We start from the raw sequence: 14,368 nt of genomic DNA, 5'->3' as shown, positions 1-14,368 counted from the left end.
TGTTGATGTAAGTCACATACAACATGGTGGGCCCGCAGCCAGGGATCTTTCTTCGTAGCGCAGTTCAATGCTTTTCTTTAACATGAAGACGGCTTAGATTCGGGACTGCCTACATTCTGGCGACTCATGCATCACCACGCGGCAATCATGCTCATCATCAGCCCCCATCGGACGGTGTTAACAATCTGAATTTGCCCAGTTCAAATCGATCAGCTTATTATCTTCTCTCCTGCTCTTGACGGCTTCAATTGGACGGTCTAGATCGTCAGATCAGTAATGAATTTCGGTCTGTCCTCCATCGAATATGGGTCCAGCAGTTTTTGTCGGCCTGGATTGACATACTAGCATTGCACGGCTGCCCATGGCTTGAATCACCGAAGCAGTGTCAAACTACACTGAAGTCTAGCCGAGGAAGCGGAATTAGGAGAAAATGACCACTGTAGGCAAAACCTTTTGTCCAGCGGTTTTTATGAAGGAATACAAACTTAAGTTACCAACTTAGACTAGCACGTGCGGACAGCGAATTTGAGGACCAAACTACCCCTCCTTTTCACTGCTGTTGCGTTTCCTCTCCCTCCCTTCCCTCGCTCCATTTTCAAAAAAAAAAGACGAAAAATCCTGCACTACTTCCATTGCTTGGATGGCACCACCCTCTAGCTGGATCCCACCCTCTCTATTCATCGGCATTATCTCGTTTTTCTAAAAATGGTCCCTCCATGGAAGAAAGCACGCAGCACAAGTATAATGCAGTACATTTACCTAAATGGTGTAAACTTTTTGTGAGCCATTGAACTGCTGGATGAAGCTTACATCTTGGTTTTCGATTCATCCATGCAAAAATCATCCTATGAACATGATGGATTACAAATAAACATTATTGTGGGGGCATAACAAGGTTTCTATGGTGGAACCACTGTTTCCTGTGGTATGATCCACTTGATATTTTGATATGCCACCATTTTGGGCGGAAACCCTTACTTTAGATGGAAAAGCAAATGAACATCATGGAAGTGTTAAGTGTGAGGCTTGTACTAACGCTTGCTGATTACAGATGTTTCCTTAGGAGAATCTTCCGATATTACGAAAACAGGAGTTTATCGGATGCCATCTATTGGTAGCATTTCTACAATACTGAACAGAAGCCACAGCCATCAAGCTAAAGTTGGGAGAGTTGCTGCCACATATCCATTAATAGACCCAATTGTCATTTTACTTCGGATTTATTGCTAATCTGTTTTTTCTATTAATTCATAATTTTTCTACTTGTATTGATCTTTGATTATGTTTGTAATATGCATGCCTTCAAACTAGTATGTAAACTCTAAAGGCGTATTGGGACTCGAAGTATGTAGACTCTTTACCGAGATGGACTTCGCCCTCAATTTGTAAGTTGCCTCACTCAATTTTTACATTGTCTCGCTTAATTCCTAAGTTGCCTCGCTCAATTTCTAGCTTCCCTCGATCAATTCTTAGGTTCCCTCGCTCAAATTTAGCATGCCTTGTTCAATTTCTAGGTTGCCTCGCTCAATTCTTATGTTACCTCACTCAATTCCTAGCTTCCCTCACTGAATTTCTAGGTTGTCTCGCTTAATTCTTAGGTTGCCTCGCTTAATTCCGAGGTTGCCTCCCTCAATTTATAGGTTGTCTCGCTCAATTTCTAGCTTCCATCGCTTAATTCGTATGTTCCCTCACTCAAATTTTAGCGTGCCTCGCTCAATTCCTAGGTTGTCTCGCTCAATTGCGAGGTTCCCTCGCTCAATTTTTATCTTGCATCGTTCAATTCCTAGGTTGCCTCACTCAATTCCTAGGAGTGTGTGGTCCTGATTCTGGATAAGATTTTAGATGCACCTTTGGCTAGGGTATGACCCTTTTGGGATGTTCTAAGGTTTAAAATAATAGTCAATATACCACATGGCTTAGTCCAATTCATAGCATGCTTGGAATACTGTTATTTCAGTAATTTTTTAAGGCTATTGCAAACTAATGGAATGGGTTAAGTTGTTGTGCCAATTTGAACTTAACCTTTTTGTTGGAAGACTGCTTCCATCGTGCTGGTTCTGGTTGCACTGACTTTTAGCTGATTATATTGGAATTTGAGTTATCTCACAGGTGGATGATTGCTTATGCCCAACTATTAACTGTTCTAACTTTAGGCAGAGACATGGTTTTTAACTACCACCAATTAAAAGGCATACTTTAACTAGTACTAAAATACATACTTTGTATGTTGTTGCTCTCATTATTAGTAAATCTTATATTTCCTTATCTTTCATTTATACAATCTGTATCCATGATCAGTTAGGTTTTCTTATTCTATTTGTTTAGTTGAATGAGTATGCCTGGCCTGCCATCAATTCCTTTCTTCGGTGTCTCACATGGTTAGTTGGTTTCGATGAAGTGCCTTAGGAGTTGTTTGGATGTGTGGAACTCTCCACTCAAGTTCAATAGAATCTGAGTTTCTAGAATGAGAGTGTCATGGATAGAGAAGTCTCTTCTTCTTCTTCTTCTTCATATTCTTTTTCAATTCCCAGTATTGGCTATACCATGAGAATTTAGTGGTTTCTAACATTCTGTATACTTTAAATAGGTCGATTGTTGAATCAATTGATTTTTGGATCAAGGCCAAACAAGGAATGGTCTACTTGAGGGATGGGACGGATTTTTATGTATGTTAAATCATTTAACCTTTATACGAGAATGTTGGATCATTTTTCATTTTCTTCTCTAAGAAATTGATCGCTTCTTGTTCTTTGCCTCTCTAATTTATTTCTTTTATAGGAATGATTGTTCAATACGTGTTTAGATTCAGAGGTGATTCGGTAAATGATGTATGTGAAATTTGCCCGATTGTATTTGATGCCTAAATGCAAGAAGAATGCATCATGATGCATCATTTTGAAAGAAAAGATTCTAAATTCATGTTGTATTCATTTGCATTAGAAAAATGCTATTCAAATCGTAACAGTCACTTTTCATATTGCTATAAAAAATGCTACTTGAATTAACTTAATGTGGCTAGGGCATGGCCCAAAAAGCCGTATCCCACCGACCCAGTCGACCTCATTTCAATGTCTTGTCCCAATGTTGAGGTCATTTGTTAGAACGGCAGTGTGACTATGGCTACGGTTATAATCCGTAGCCATAGAGTACTGCCAAATCCGCAGCAATAGAAAGCAGGGGTATTTTCGTCCTCAAATTTGCTCTCCGCACGTGCTAGTCTAAGTTGGTCACTTAAGTTCGTATTCCTTTATAAAAACCGCTGGACAAAAGTTTTTGTTTACAGTGGTCATTTTCTCGGAATTAGAGAAGAACTTTGATACTCTGGCAGATAGTGGTGGATGATACGCAGGCACTTAGAAGTTGCTTAGACATTGTGTGGCATGCAACCGATTCAAATTAAACCGTCCAAATTATGGATACCAGTTTGTATGTATCATAAAAAGAAATTATGCTTACCTTTTATTATCTATGTATCAGATTAGTGACATTTATTTGACGGCTAAGAATGAAACTATCCAATGGTCTTAATTTAATAATCGACTTTTTAGTCTGTAACTTAGAAATAGTAAGTTCCACAATTTAGTCTGTTTAGTTTATGCAACTATCTACCAAAGTGTACCATTTTAAGTGCCTGCGTATCAAGCGTCCAACTTATCCGGAGTATCAAAATAACTCCTCATAAAACAAAGCATTGCAGGAGAAGTTAGGGTTTTCTGCAAATTCGAACATTTCCCCGCTTTCGCTGAAGAATACTTCATCTCGTCTCTCTTCGAAAATTGCTACATTTCCTGAGATTCTTGTTCAGAGGTAACGGATTCTAACAGAAGAAAATCTCGATCTTTTTTTTCTTTTCTTTTTTTCCTGATTTTCTCAGTGAAATTTGGAGCTTACATGGCAGGATTTGATCTATCCCTGGTAAATTATTATTATTATTCTTCCTGATGGGATGAGATCCAGTCCACGTGGCTTATCTGTATGATGATGTGAACCGTTAATTCATCATACCGCTCAGGAAATGGGCCAATAATCACAGAGATTGTACGAAAATCACCGACCGGATTTTAGTGATTTTGTACACCATTCTTTTAAGTGGTTAGGATCGTCCAATGACTGTAATTTTTGTTCCATGGATCATTCCTGATTGGTCATTCGTGATGGTTCTATTGAATGAATGGGTCAGATCATATTTCACAAATGTGAAGTTTATGGCATTCAAAGTGGGAGGATTGAAAATTTTTCATCCTCCCTGGTGCATCGGATCTCCTCCATTTTTTGATATGTCGAATATCTTTTGTAATTTTGATTTGATTATTATTTTTTAAATAAATTGCTGATTTTGTTTTTTAATTGTCATTTTTAATTTGAGTGATAACTGTTGCTCTGCTCAGAATTTGGAATATGTTTGAGAACAATCAACTAGTGTTCTAGGACTTGATCCCCCTGCAGAGAGGATTTCTGGATTGAGAATCGTCTCCAATGCACCTGTATGTGAGATTGTGGCCTTCAATCAGCAGGCCCTGCCGTGATCATGCTTGGTTCAAAAATCAGTTCCACTCATTTAGTGGGTCATGACTCACACATGTATGTTGGATATGCACCGTATGGCAGCTGATTTTAACCGTCCATATTTACTTGTGCGGGTTGCACGAATGGACGGGCTGGTATAATTTCCAGACTGGGGGTGTTGATGCCTTTACGGTATGATCCATGGCCTGCCTGATGAAAAGCTTCATCTTGCATGTGCATCATGAAGATGATTCTCATCTGAAAATCCTGTTTGCCCGAGTGTACTTAGCAAGACTCAAAATGGTGACTTAAATTGCAGGAACGAACATGACCGACCATATCTAGAATTTTGTTAGATTTCTTATCAGCATTGAAAGATTGAAGATTGGAAGATCAAACTAGAAATGAGTTTTTTTTTCCCCATAATTTGAGAAAGACGGATCGAGTACTGGGTTGGGTTTAGAGTCAAGCCATTTTAAAGTATGAGTTGAGTTCTATGTTTTTACACCTTAGTTTTGACGTGTTTCATTCTGCGTCGACTTGGGCTCTAGCCTTCGAAGAGTCCGAGTCAGGTTTCCAGCTTTTAAGTTGTGGCTTTGACATGTACTGAGCTGAAGAGCATACTGTTTTTTATACTTCTCTACATGAACACTCTCATATAGGCCTCATGATATTCAGGGATACCCATGCTGCTTTTGATCATGTAAGCAAAAATCACCTAAACCAAGTTGATTCAGCTTGACAGACAGCAAAACAATTCACCCTTAAACTTATATATTTTTCAGACGAGTTGCAAAGTTTTGGCCGAGTCATATAATGATTTTGGTCCTTGGACGAGTTACACTCAGAAACAGAGTTCTTAATTCCTTGGCCTGGGTGGAGGAGCCTAGAAAAGGACACGATTTTTGTTTGCAGTCCAGCCCATTCTTGATGTTGACAACTATGCTACACAAGTTGGAGTGTTGTGCTGGTTATGTTAGGAAATTAGGCATCTAATGCAGGGGCATTTTCACACTGGGCTCGAGTGGGGTCGCCTGTGGGATGCAAGGGCACACTTGGGGTGGGTGACCCATGCGATTTGGGGCCCACGGGGGAGGTCTCGTGTTCGAGACTCCTTACCAGGGGTGATTAATGCGCATTTCACACCGGGCTCGAGTGGGGTAGCCTGTGGGATGCGGGGACACACTCGGGGTGGGCGGCCCATGTGATTTGGGGCTCACGACGGGAGTTCGGCCGAGGTCCTAACCCATGAGATGTGGGGCCTGGGCTATATGAGATAAAGGGATTAATTCGTCATACTCTAATAGTTCGAGCTTTTAGGGCAAGTGGTTAATTGTCCTGCATCAAATTGGTATCAGAGCGGGAGGTCTTGTGTTCGAGACTCCTTACCGGGGGTGATTAATGTAGGGACATTTTCACACTGGGCTCGAGTGGAGTCGCCTGTGGGATGCAGGGGCATACTCGGGGTGGGTGACCCATGCAATTTGGGGCCCACGGGGGAGGTTTCGTATTCGAGACATTTTACTAGTGGTGATTAATGCGCATTTCACACCGGGCTCGAGTGGGGTAGCCCGTGGGATGCGGGGACACACTTGGGGTGGGCGGCCTATGTGATTTGGGGCCCACGACGGGGGTTCGGCCGAGGTCCTAACCCATGAGATGTGGGGCCTGGGCTATATGAGATAAATGGATTAATTCGCATACTCTAATAGTTCGAGCTTTTAGAGCAAGTGGTTAATTGTCCTGCATCAGCCTCTCTCCATGGTTAGGAATTCTAGTTTCACACGACTTTTCATAGTGACAAGCGATAGATGCGTACGAGATCCAGACCACTCAGCTAGGAGGTCACGGCATATATAGGCGGATGGTTGTGGCCCAAAAATCAGGCCCTTTGGATGAACCTAAGCATTTGACTCAAGGAAACAACCATCATCCATGTCTGGGCTTGTTCCAATCGTGTAATTAGGATCGTCCAATTGGCCTGTTTTTTGGGCCTTGGCTCATGAGTGGCTTGCCTGACAAGCCGTCTACATCATCTGCATGTCTGGCCGATCAGATGATATCATTATTAACATATTTTAAAACTCAAAGAAACTTGATTAGACTCGGCTGAGTCGGCCTGACACAATTAGAGAAGGGCTGAATGCTACTTGGCTGATTCATTGAGGCAGGTGGAAAACTCTCGAGTCAAGTTGACTCGGTCAACTTGATCAAATTTAAGTTAGGGCTTTAGTATAAATACCCTTCTTTTATATCCTTTCCACTCATCTTGTTTTCTTCACCTCTTCCCACCTCTTCATGGAGAGGTATTCCCTCAAATCTCATCGATCCACACTGAAATCTAACAACTTTGCTGTCATTTGGCTAGAAATTGGAATGGAAAATATTCAATTGGGGGAATCTAGCTTTGAGATATTGAAATAGATGGATTTTGGGTCAGATTTTTGACAGCATCAGTTGAAGTTGATGGAGGATTAGGGTTTATGGGAAGAAAGTTGGGTGCTGTGGAGTGGTTCTCTCTTTGAAATCTAGAAGAAGACAGATCTCTTTCCATTTCTTTTTTGGGGCTTTTGATTTCCGGGGCCATTTCAGCCATCCAAACTGTTGATTAGTGTGGCCCCAAATAGAGATATCACCATACCTAAAATGATGGCCATTGTTTGAATATTGTTCTTGCGTTTCTTTTATTTTTATTTGATTATACCTATCTCCAATCACATTGGTGAGTTTGGATGGGCTATCAAATTCAACTCCAACTCTTAGCTTGATGTAATTGCAATCCCTTAGCATTACTATTAAGTGTAAGGGCTGGAGATCGTTATTATGTTGCTAGTTTTCTCCACTGTATATTTTCTGGGAAATTTCCCACTGTTTTAGTTAATATTATTTTTATATTTTAAAATAATTCTAAATATTATATATTTCTGGAGTTTTTTATGTTAAATAATTGAGGTTTCTAGTCGACTCAATTTGAAACCCTTTTGAGTCAGGCCAAGTTTTCAAACTATATCTTTTGGAAAAAAAAGTTTTTAAACTATGTTATTGACTTTATTGCTGGGCTTTGTCTTCTCTACAGGGTGCTTACTAGAGTATATATGCTTCATCTTAATGATCTTTAATGTTGTAAGAGCAGGGAGATTCTTCTGCCGATTCCAGCAAGTTGTTGGTTCTCAAATCGAAGTCCTTCCAGGATTTTGCTTCCCGAAATCGGCATCACATCTGAGGACTCTTGTACAAAGACATGAGGCTAGAAGGAATGTAGCTTCTGCTCATAGCATAATATTTGATATCGGTTGCTCTAAAGCCTTCAAGAAAATCAACATGTCTAGTTCTTTAGAACTTCTCAAAGGCAGCCAGGGATTTCATTCAGATGTTAAATCCTCTATTATAACAGATGCAGTAGCCAATGTTGGTGGCTTGCCTTCTGTGAAATTAGATGAAAAATCTCAGGATTCTCTGTCAGCCAGACAGGATCACACATGTTCCTTGAGTGTGCAGTCCACTCCAGACATTGAACGTAAATATGTCCATCGTGTCTATGATGCTATTGCTCCCCATTTCAGCTCCACCCGCTTTGCCAAGTGGCCTAAGGTCGCCAGCTTTTTGAATTCCTTGGTGCCGGGTTCTGTCATCTTAGATGCAGGCTGTGGTAATGGAAAGTACTTGGGCTTAAATCCTTATTGCTTTTACATTGGCTGCGATATAAGCACTCCGTTGATCAACATATGTGCGGAAAGAGGACACGAAGTTATTGTTGCAGATGCTGTCAATCTTCCTTATAGAACTGGCTTCGGCGATGCAGCTATTTCTATTGCTGTCTTGCATCATCTGAGCACCGAAAGTAGGAGGAGAAAAGCTATAGAGGAATTGATCCGGGTTGTACGGCCGGGTGGTTTGGTTTTAATAACAGTATGGGCTGTAGAACAAGAAGATAGGTCGTTGCTTGCAAAGTGGACCCCACTTTTGAACAAGTATGATGAAGAGTGGATAGGATCAGGCAGTCTTCGTGTGCGTAGTAGCCCATTAACTGCCACTTTGTCAACCATCCCGGAAACTGAGGAAAACAGTCACCTTGAGGTGGATGAATTAAGACGAGCATGCAATCAGAACATGTTGAAAGATTTGGCACAACAGTCCAAGGAGGAAACAGGTGTTGGTGTTGTATCTTCTCGAACGGAAGATGGTTCTATAGCTTCTAGAGACAGTGATATCAAAAGCCACCAGGAATATTTTGTTCCTTGGCACTTACCCTATCATCGAGCTGAGATCAGCGGTGCATCTGCTTCCGCTCTTGCTAATGGTCTGGCCAAGAAAGATGATAAAAAGGGTGCAGTTGTCTACAATCGGTATTACCATGTATTCATCAAAGGCGAGCTTGAAAGGTAAGGCCTTGTTCTTACAATAGGTGCTTACCCTACACTATATGGCTTCTTCTTCTTTTATTGTACTTGTTGTTGCTTCTGCATAATTCAGATCTAGGGTGTCAGACAGGCTGGGCCTGGGCCAAGCAAATTCAAAACTTTGAATAGGACAGGCCCAATAAGCCTGTCAATCCAGGCCCAAACTTGACCGATTAAAGTCAAAACTTTGAGTAGGCCCAGCCTGACAGGCCCAACACTCTGGGTCCAAACCCACCCAGGCCTGTCCCAGCTGAACCCTATTCAGATGGATGTGTTTGTCACTCCACCCTTTTGTTTCTTGATATATATTAGTTAGGCCTCCTAAAGAACTTTTATTATTGTAGTCTGGGATAATCTTCTTAGTATGATGAAGAGTCAGGTCATAGCTTCTGCATCTCTTTTGTGTACAACTTTAAATAAGGGTTCTTGCATGTCAAAGCCGTGTCAGTCCATCATGATGTTTTCAAGTTTCTTGAGAAAAGTACAAAAAAAGAAGTTATTGTACTTTAAGTTATCAACTTCTGTGATAAGTTCGACGTGAACCAAAGGACCTAAAAATCTGTGTTAGACCCATACATTCAGTCCCCGAATATGATTGCAATGGGAACAGGACGACACATTGCTGTTACATTCGCATTTTGCAATTATTTTATTTATTTATTTATTGTTTGTTTGTTGCTGACAGGAGTGTTTACTGTATCCTCCCATGTGCCAAACAGCTCTGTCTCTCCGAAGGACACATGGGTTGGGCCTCAAATTCTGGGGTATCCATACAGCCCCTAGCTGATATCATCACCTTGCATGACTTCAGTATTATTAGAATGGCACAAGGAACACTAGCAACTCTATGCCTTATGCATCTTTCTTATGGCTGTTTCATTTTGTCCCTGCTTATGAAAGGCCAAGCAGATATGTTAGGTATCGTTATCCAAAGGGCTTTACTTGGAGAAATAGAAGGAACATGTATCGCAAGTGCAAAATCTGAAAAGGCACCACATGAATATTCTATGATAGTCAGTATTGAAGAATTTGTTCATGAAATTTTAATTAATTTGAAAGAAATTGTATTGAGAAGCCCTGATCAAAGCAGCTTTGTCAAACATTTTGCTCTTCTCAGATCAAAGAACGAACTGTCTCAAGTCAGTGTTGGATAAAATTGATCGGTTATGACGAGAGTTCTTGTGGTGAGGGAGGGAGTTGGGAGAAGCATATGTTTCATCTCCTCAGATGGGAAGAGGTGTGCAAGCTGTATCAAGAAAGAAGAACGGGGATGAGGGAGTTAGAAAGCGTACATTTGGCTTTACTTGAGAAATAGCTGTGGCGGTTTGGGGGTAAAGGAAAATAATATTTGAAGAGAGGTAGTAGCTAAAAAGTATGGTGTCCAAGATGGAGGTTGGAGGGTTAAGAGATCCTCTCTTTATAGAGGGTTAGGGTTGTGGAAGGCTGTCTCGAGCGTGGCTGGTCGCTTTTGGGAGGGGATTCGTTCTCCATAGGAGATGGAGAGAGAGAGTCCACTTTTGGAAAGATGAGTGGATAGGGTGTAGACTGCTTGACGCAGAGTTCCTAATTTAGTTACCTTAGCTCTGAAGGCCAACATCCCAATTGCGCGTAGCTCTTCTCTCGATGGCGAGGCAGTTGTGTGGACTCCTCTATGCCGGAGGAATCTGTGGGATGAAGAGGTAGAGGAATTCATGAGGCTTCTAGCTAAGATCCAAAGCTGCAATCTAGTGACAGGGGAGAAGGATTAGATGGTGTGGAAAAATGACAAGTCAGGTCGGTTTACAGTTCGCTCTTTTTTACAAGATGCGTACGAATTCCTCAAGGGGAGTGTTTATCAATCACACAGCTAATGCCCAAAGTGGCGGCTTTTGTGTGGCTCGTTGGAAGAAAGAAGGTTGTAACGATCGATAATCTACAAAAGAGATCACTAATGCTCCCCAACATATCTGTCATGTTCATGGCTAATGTAGAATGCATCGATCACCTTTTCATTCAGTGTACTTTTGCTCAAAAGGTTTGGGGGGGGAGTTGTTGGTTTCTGTAATATGGATTGGGTATTTGGGAGTCCATTTATAACCACTTTTTGGCTTGGCATGGTGGAAGGATTGGGAAATATGGTAGGATGGTTTGGACATTAGTTGCCATGGAAGTTCTTCGGGGGCTTTGGAGGAAAAGAAATAGTCGATGCTTTCAAAATATTAGTGGACGGTGGGGGAAGTGTTTAGGAGGGTTAAAGTTGAGGTTTTGGGGTGGGCTTCAAGTCTAAAGTCTTGTGATTCAAATTTTGTTCAAAGGTTGTTTGCTTTATAGTTCCCTGCCGGTTTTGGTGTGTCTAATAAAATTGTTGTCATCTTCCAAAAAAAATTTTATATTGAGAAGTAATATGTATGGAACTCATGATGCATCCCTTGAAGTTGTATTGTGCTTGATGACATTTGGAGATATCACTTGGTGAACATGTTGGAAGAGGTAAATGATGTTGCCAGCTGTTTGGTCCATAGTTCTAACTACTCAATAGTGGGCCAAGTCAACTCTATACTAGAGCCGAGCCTCTGGGAAACTCCATTCTGGGCCTGACTTGGCCTAGAGAGACTCATCAAATTGCCCTGATGGCTTGGTCGATTTGACATGACTTGGTGTGACTCAAACTAAGTCACTCGCCTTAGTGGTGAGATTTTATTAAAACAGATATATGTTGGGAGTGAGATTTGAACCCCCAATATCACCCAAGGGACTCAATGACCTTAAGCAGTGAGATAACAGTAGTGTTGTTGCTTTAAACTCCGTTTCATATTACTCACTAGAGATCTAAGTACTTTAAGTTTTATATTACTCACTAGAGATCTTAACTACTTTAAATATCATTTACCAATCCTAATATTGTCAATTTATACTAATTAAACATTGAGTTGAGTCGGGTTGGGTTGAATCTTCGAGTCAACCCAACTTGGCTGAAAATTGACTCGAGTCAAGTTTTTACTCAACCCAACCTGGCTGAAAATTGACTCAACTCGAGTTTTTGGGATTTTAAACTATGCTTTGGTCAGAGAGGGCGTTACTGTCCATCTTCTGAGATGATCTTAGCCATTTGGCTCTTTGTATCAGGAACTTGTTCCTCCATTTGTTAGAATCTCCACATGTGGCTCATAAAACTCTTCTCAGAAATGACACATTTAATCTTTTCTGTTTCAGGTTGGTTTCTGGTATTCAGAATGCAGTCATCTCTGACCAGTTCTATGACAAATCCAATTGGTGTATAATTCTCGAGAAGACATAAACGCTAGTGCTGGGTTATTGGCCTGGATTTACCTAATACATGAATGGAAATTGCTGAAATGCTCTAAATCTTCTGAGAAGCATTTCCAAGACAGGTAAGCTTCTTCTGGTGGGGATTATTTGGTAATCTGGCTGGGTATGGTGGTTGATATGCAGGCACTCAAGAAATTGTACATGTGGCATGCATTCACTCCAATTAAGCCGTCCAAATTGTGGGCCTCTCTATGTAGTAATAACTTCTAAATCAGATAGAACTTATTGATAGTAGACTATGGCCGATGGACATTTTCTCGTTGAATTCGGACCGTTGACTGTCTCTTTCAACTTTCCATTTGAATGTTTCACCATATTATTGACTTGGAAAATTGAATTAGTACAACTTTGGTTTAACTTTGGCCCACAATTTTGATGGTTTAATTTGAGTTCCTAGTATACCATATGCACAGTTTCTCACTGCCTGCGAATCAACCACCACTCTGCTGTCTGTAACCATGTGTCATTTGCTTAGAGTAGGTTGATCAAAATATTCTTTTTGGTAGGATTGATTAGTTGATTATTGTGACCTTGATTTACTCGAATCGAAATGTACTTTGAACATATACAGCGGAGGGATTGCCCTTTTGGAATTTACAGTTTGAATCTCCAGTTGATGGGAAAACTCATATCTATAAATGCTTACTTTTCTCTTGAAATAAAGATTAGAAATTTTTTCCAAGAAATTTCTCAAGAATTATGGTTTTACCAAGCACCATTGGAGACTTTTTAAGTCTTAGAATATGCTTCTTGGAGCATGCAAAATGAATGAGATGCCCTTCATCTATTTTCTTTCTAAAAAGTGGAGTGAAGCATTCTGGGGTCATGTGGCGTGTGTATCACATCCAACCCGTCCGACAGGTGCACCTCTTCATGATGCACAGACGAGTCAAGGATCAGGCCAATCCAATTAATAGGTGAGCCGCATGTGAATTTGAAAATTTTGGGTGGTGTAGCTAACTCAATGATTGGATCAGCCTGATGTTTTTTGTTCATCTGATCATTATGGTGTGGTGTACCTGTTGGAGGGTTTGGATGTCATACACACACCAGGTGGGACCCACAAGGCTCAGACTTCACTTTTAAGAAAGCTAAATAGACTTGGCCGTTCTGGTCATTTCACACCCCAAGAGGAATGGTTTTGGGATTTTTAGAAAGCCAAGGCATTGTTCCTTAAAATCAGATTTCTCGAGTAATTTTGCAGTAAAACTCCCTAGAGATTTTGTCCTGAGTCGGGCATGTTTGGTTTAGCCTGATAAAATCCACTCGTGTGTATGGTTTATTGCGAATTGGGATAAGCTTGCAGAATTAGTCCTTGGTCTTGACAGAGTTTAGAATGTTAACACCACTGATGATATTTCAGGATGAATGGAGTTTTTGAACCTTGGATTGTGCCTGGATTGGATGAATCTGCATCTTGATTCAACATCCCGCTTGCAGAATGCGCATGTAGTGGTTAGGAGCAGAGTGACAAATGTAGCTGGTATTTTGAAAATATATAATTATATGCAACTAGTACTTGAGGAAGAAAAAAATTACAAATGACATCAAACCGACAATATCCCCATGTTCCCAAAAACCAAAAACCCATATAAGCCTGTATCTATAAAATATTTGACCCTTTTAAAATATGACTCTTTTCCTTTGAACATGGATGGTCTCCAATTCTTTGAATGATCGAAGGCTTAAAACATTTTGACCTGGGATATTTTTTTGCTTGTCCCACATGTATGGTAAGGTAAATCAAATAGTCTGTTTGGATCATGGAGAAAGACCCCAGATTCGATGGCTAATTGCAGTCTCTTATATTAATATCTTGGTATGTGTTGACCTATGAACTGTTACATCCGTTAATGGTGTCATTGGCATATTTATGAACCATTGGGACCATTTCTATATTGGGCCCTAGTGAGGATGTCATTTGAAAAAAAATGGCCTTCTAGACTTTCCTTTCCATGGATAAGTGGCTGTCAAAAAATGGTTGTCCCTAGTAAAGTAATGGATGAGATTTTTGAAACAAAAGCAATCTTTACTAGGGTCCATGGATGTATGGACTTGATTGTCATTCAACCTGCCATGTGTACTGCATACCGTACAGTTCCCTGCTGTTTTATCATGATAATATCCTGATATTTTATTTTATTTTTCCTATT

General features: G+C 40.6%; 1 protein-coding gene across 6 annotated transcripts; it reads left to right on the top strand.

The window, feature by feature from the left end:
* The first annotated feature begins 3,648 nt into the window (after positions 1-3,648).
* On the top strand, positions 3,649-13,921 carry LOC131232512 (tRNA (carboxymethyluridine(34)-5-O)-methyltransferase). Of its 6 annotated transcripts, none has more exons than XR_009164876.1 (4): positions 3,649-3,807; positions 7,583-8,888; positions 12,099-12,277; positions 13,579-13,921. XR_009164876.1 is itself a non-coding variant. In XM_058228833.1 (4 exons), the coding sequence occupies exons 3-4, from the start codon at positions 7,828-7,830 to the stop codon at positions 12,181-12,183; spliced, it is 1,146 nt and encodes a 381-aa protein (XP_058084816.1). In that variant the 5' UTR covers positions 3,684-3,807; positions 3,875-3,915; positions 7,640-7,827; the 3' UTR covers positions 12,184-12,579. The 6 variants fall into 6 exon arrangements, 5 of the variants coding, with proteins under 5 accessions (XP_058084780.1, XP_058084798.1, XP_058084807.1 ...); XM_058228833.1 differs by lacking the exon at positions 13,579-13,921 and adding an exon at positions 3,875-3,915 and having other exon boundaries at positions 3,684-3,807; positions 7,640-8,888; positions 12,099-12,579; XM_058228805.1 differs by lacking the exon at positions 13,579-13,921 and adding an exon at positions 3,875-3,915 and having other exon boundaries at positions 3,687-3,807; positions 12,099-12,579.
* Positions 13,922-14,368: the final 447 nt, after the last annotated feature.

The sequence above is a fragment of the Magnolia sinica genome, chromosome 2, assembly GCF_029962835.1.
Source record: "Magnolia sinica isolate HGM2019 chromosome 2, MsV1, whole genome shotgun sequence".
Taxonomy (NCBI): Eukaryota; Viridiplantae; Streptophyta; class Magnoliopsida; order Magnoliales; family Magnoliaceae; genus Magnolia; species Magnolia sinica.
Note: the sequence above shows the minus strand (reverse complement) of the source record. Positions and strands in the feature narration are given on the sequence as shown.

Coding starts and splice junctions, on each gene's coding strand:
- LOC131232512 (XM_058228797.1), top strand. CDS start 7,615: ATGATCTTTAATGTTGTAAGAGCAGGGAGATTCTTCTGCCGATTCCAG. Junction 8,889..12,098: donor ATCAAAGGCGAGCTTGAAAG/GTAAGGCCTTGT, acceptor TTTCTGTTTCAG/GTTGGTTTCTGGTATTCAGA.